The sequence below is a fragment of the Limulus polyphemus genome, unplaced genomic scaffold (genome assembly GCF_000517525.1).
Source record: "Limulus polyphemus unplaced genomic scaffold, Limulus_polyphemus-2.1.2 Scaffold1041, whole genome shotgun sequence".
Taxonomy (NCBI): domain Eukaryota; kingdom Metazoa; phylum Arthropoda; class Merostomata; order Xiphosura; family Limulidae; genus Limulus; species Limulus polyphemus.
The window spans coordinates 49,755-54,779 of record NW_013666651.1 but is presented as its reverse complement, the minus strand read 5'-3'; the positions used below and the strand labels follow the sequence as shown (position 1 = coordinate 54,779).

At 34.1% G+C, this 5,025-nt stretch overlaps 1 protein-coding gene across 2 annotated transcripts in view; it reads right to left on the bottom strand.

The window, feature by feature from the left end:
• Positions 1 to 5,025, bottom strand: part of LOC106461835 (histamine H2 receptor-like) — a 62,105-nt gene that overhangs the window by 41,800 nt on the left and 15,280 nt on the right. For both annotated transcript variants that reach the window (XM_013921693.2, XM_022388912.1), the window contains exon 2: positions 2,339 to 2,530. In XM_013921693.2, the coding sequence (XP_013777147.1) occupies positions 2,339 to 2,517 (179 nt within the window). In that variant the 5' untranslated portion in view covers positions 2,518 to 2,530. The remainder of the gene's footprint in view (positions 1 to 2,338; positions 2,531 to 5,025) is intronic.

The window sequence follows — 5,025 nt, the reverse complement described above, 5'->3', positions numbered from 1 at the left end:
GTGTAGCTTTGCGCGAAATTGAAAAACAAACAAACAAACCTATTGAAGCATAGGGTCTTGCTGCAAGATTCTGCACGCAGAAAAGCATATTTAACCAGCCAAAATGTTTTTTACATGCTTTTCATGCGGTAATTTAGTCCTGGGAACCATAACTGAAAATTACACTGCTACTACTGGGGATAGTGTGACTGGCAGTATGTTTTAGTTTGTAAGATGACAACCAATCACAATAAACTATTAGCACGTGGTTGTATTTTTCTACAGTTAATTTTCCAGTAGTATTTGCTTTTAATACACTTTTTATTTACCGGTTTCATAGTTAATTTAATTTGAGAAATTTCATGAAGATAGTCCTTTCAACATTTATATATATTTTAATGAGTCAAATTTAACTATTTCCCAGCATTTGATTATATGTATAGACACAACACAATTAGTGTTTGTACCTCATACTACATAGTGCCTCTTGGTGACATTGCGCTAAGTCTGACGGCTTTTAACGCTTGAACCTGGGTCTCGATACCCGTGGTGGGCACAGCACAGATAGTGTAGCTTTGTATTTAATAGCAAATAAATAAATTTACCATAAACATATTATCAGTAACTTCTATACAAAAGGAAACTGCCAACATAGATCAGTGCTTTGAATTAACTCTATAATAAATATGGCTAATTTAATAGACCGGTCTACCTAGCAATATGGAATTTCATAAGAAAAAAGTGATGGTTAGAGTGCATTGATCAGACAACTTAATATTCTCGCTATTATCGATGTTTTCGGGCGTAATCCAACCATAACTAACGAGGTTCATTCAGACAGCTTACCGATTTCCGGTGACTGATGCTATAAAGGGTCTGAAAATGTCTGTGTTTAATTGAAGAAATACAATGACCTTAAAGTAGCCTTATGATGAAACTTCATCTATTTCAAAAGCCAAGGAAGAGTAGCCAATTAACAAAGTAAAATCCTAAAACGTTTAGCTGCCACGTTTTTCAATAAAACGCACTTCATTCTTCATTCTCGTGGGTCTTTTTCTAAATAACAGACAGAACTTGGTAAATATTGACGAATTCATTAGCAAGGATGCCTTATTAGGGATATTGCTAAGAAAACAAAGCAACATTAGGTTTTTAATCTTTAAGATTTACAAAACAGCGAATTTCACAGTTTTCTTTATACGTTTTACCCTGATCAAGTGGAGTCGACTTTCTTGTAAGGAAAACATTTTGTTTGTAGTGCAACAGAGAAAACACTACAAAATGAAACCCATAAGGTTAGATGTGCAAAAGGAATTACACATCAGCTAGTTTTGAAGTGTACTAATAGGATAAGCAGTGGAAAGGCTTTCTCTAAAGAAACCATCTAAGTGATAAAGTAGAAACAAAACGTAGTCACATTTACTTTTGTTTTCTGTACTTGTGTGAAAGCCTAACTCAGTTATCAACCGACAATCTATAAAAATCACGGCTTATTCTCTTTATCCTCGCTACAAAAGTACGTCTGAGCGTATATTGTGGACGTTTTATAATTTGAAAGTTTGTGGTATTATGTGGACATACCTGTAAATATTGTTTTGTATATGACTGTTAGTTCATTGAATATGTTTATTACTATTAATAAATTAACGACTTGTTACAGTATATTGATATTATGTGGCATACCTGTCAATATTGTTTTGTATATGACTGTTAGTTCATTGAATATGTTTATTACTATTAATAAATTAACGACTTGTTACAGTATATTGATATTATGTGGGCATTCCTGTAAATATATATTTTTTAACTATCGTGTTTTATTGTATTTTTAGCGCAATGCTTGTAATGTGCTATCTGTACTTTGTCCATCGAGGGGAATCGAACATCATATTTTAGCGCTATAAGCCAGTAAACTTAGTGCTGACTACCGGGGGGGGGTAAATATCGTGAATGATTTACTAATATATGCTATTTAATATTGATATTTGCAAGTATTTGTGTCAAAGCTCCTAAGGTTATCTGCTAATTTTGAACTACTGATCAGAGTGCTCCATCGTCCACTATCCATGCTAAGAGATTAACTGTCACTCTTATAATGCACCTATTTCTTAAAGTTCGAGGAATAGTTCATGGCATCGCACGGAATCGAAGCCTGTTCACTGGCTCCGAATTCCAGTATTCTACCAAAGAGCCAATCCATTAATAGTTTTGCTTTAATTCTGAATGATGTCTATACAGTTTAGGCATTATTGTTTAAGAAAAATCATTCATAATGTGTGAAAGGAATAGTTTTTGACAGCTGAATAGTTAGTTACTGACAGAACAGATAGGACTTATTTAAACTCGAAGAAAACCTGACCTTCTGAGGGGTCGCTTAAGCATTATAAGCATCATTAAGAAGGCGTTAGTCCCGACACCAAGCATGGCTATGATGAAAAGAGCTGTCGCCTCTGTGGTCTGAGCTGGATGACATGAACTTTGCTGGGTAGTGGATGTAGCGTTACTTGTGGTACTGGTGCCGAATCTCACCACATTCATTCTCACCAAAGAGCTGCAAGACATAGAATACAATAAATTTTTTCAATAACACCAATAAGCTATAAGACACACAGAACTAATGAAATGTTACAATACAATAAGGAATTTTACAACAATATCAATAAGCTGAGACACACGGAACTAATGAAATGTTACAATACAATAATATCATTAAGCTGTAAGACACACAGAACTGATAAAATCTATATAAATATAATAGTACTGTCTGTTGTATGCCCATGTAGCTACTTCGCAGGGTTTGGATGGATCTTCACCAAAATTAGCATGGAGATTCATTAGGTTCATGCGGGGGACATACAAACGCTCAGTTTTGCATTTTGTGTTTTGCGGTTTTTATGAGCATTTTTGCGTTTTTTACCACTACTTTGCCCCCTATTGATGGACCTTCACCAAATTTGGCATCAAGGTTTGTTGGGTCCATGCGGAGATACATGCAAAGCTGTGGTTTCACATTTTGTGTTTTGCAGTTTTTACGGGCGTTTGGAGTTTGAAGTTAAGCACAAAGCTACACCGTGCTCTGCCCACCACGGGTATCGAAATCCGGTTTCTAGCGTTGTGAGTCCGTAGACATACCGCTGTGCCACTGGGGGGGGGGGGGCTACATATAAGAGAAGCAACTTTTCATGTCCTGAGATAACTTTTCATTAATCCAGAGGACGAGTACTCCAGCTGGTGTTGCAACACAATAAGGAATTTTACAACAATATCAATAAGCTGTTAGACACACAGAACTAATGAAATATTAAAAAAACAATAATAAGTTTTACAACAATATCAATAAGTTGAAACACACAGAACTAATGAAATGTTACAATACAGTAAAGAATCTTACAACAATATCGATATTACTGCTTTCATGACTAATACCATGTTGTTGTTGTTTCCGACCAATTTATTATATTGTACGTTTTTGTGATATATTTATATTTAAAAAAAAATTACACAAGCCCACTATCATAATATAGTTGTCTTTTGTTATTCGTGTTAGGCCTAATGATGTTGAAATGATAAGTCTGGACATCACACATTCATGACATTAGATATTTCTATTTACTACATATTAATGTCACTGGATATTTCTGGTTACCACACGTTAATATTACAAAATTATACACTATATGTACTATATAAATAAGAAAAGCCGTCCATATGTCCGTCTATAACGCCGATATCTCAGCCAATGCGATACCGATCGACACGATACGACGGCGCTTTCTGCCGCCACAAGAAAGTTTATCTTTTCAAAATTCGTCCAGCCATATATAAATATAAAACGGACGATGCGCTACTTTGGGCACATAATTAGATTTGAGGGTAGGTTGGTAGAGATCCTGATGAGTAATGAAATCGAATCGGGTATACGAGCGCCTTACACTTGGTATTGCTGGCTCACAAAAATCATAATCATTGGCTGAAATTACCCATAACTTTTGCTCTGTTGTCAAGGTGACACATTGACGCAACATCACCAAATTTTGTCCATAATAATCTATAATAATCCGCATGTTTTACTTGCAGCACATTTCAATTTTGAAATTGCCCAAATTAAAGCAAGCTTCTTCAGCTCAGCAGGCTAACAAAACCAAACCAGAAAGACAGTCCAAAGAAAAGACCCCGAAATTCATAATAATATTCACTGCCTTTATCATCACAATTAACAATTTGCAGATCATACAGTTAAACAAGTAGAAATTTATATTTCAGATTCAGTTTTTTTGCATGTTTTAGTCTATAAGGATTTATCAAGAAGAAACTTTGAACATAACTTAAAATATACAGAAGTTAAAATGCAAATCCAGCAATACTTAATAAAGGAGTTGAACAAATATACATAAAAAATGTTTTCGTGAAGTACTAGAAATAGGATAGTCATTCTTCATATATGTGTTGTTACTAGATTATAAATGATTTTTAGAAAACATGTTCATAAAATATTTATTTAGATATAATTTTGAGAAGATAAAGTAATCATCATTTCCTGTTTAAGAATTCAGCTTATATATATATATATCTACATACACACACATATATATACAATTAAACATTTCTGGTTACCACATACTCATATGATAATACATTTCAAGTAATCATATTTATTTGTTACCAGATATTACACTATACGTTCATGTCATCAAACATATCTAACACACATTCGTGTTACTGTACCTTTATGTACGTTCATATCACCAAACATATCTAACACACATTCGTGTTACTGTACCTTTATGTACGTTCATGTCACCAAACATATCTAACACACATTCGTGTTACTATACCTTTATTTACGTTCATGTCACCAAACATATCTAACACACATTCGTGTTACTATACCTTTATGTACGTTCATGTCACCAAACATCTAACACACATTCGTGTTACTATACTTTTATGTACGTTCATGTCACCAAACATATCTAACGCACATTCGTGTTACTGTACCTTTATGTACGTTTATGTCACCAAACATATCTAACGCACATTCGTGTT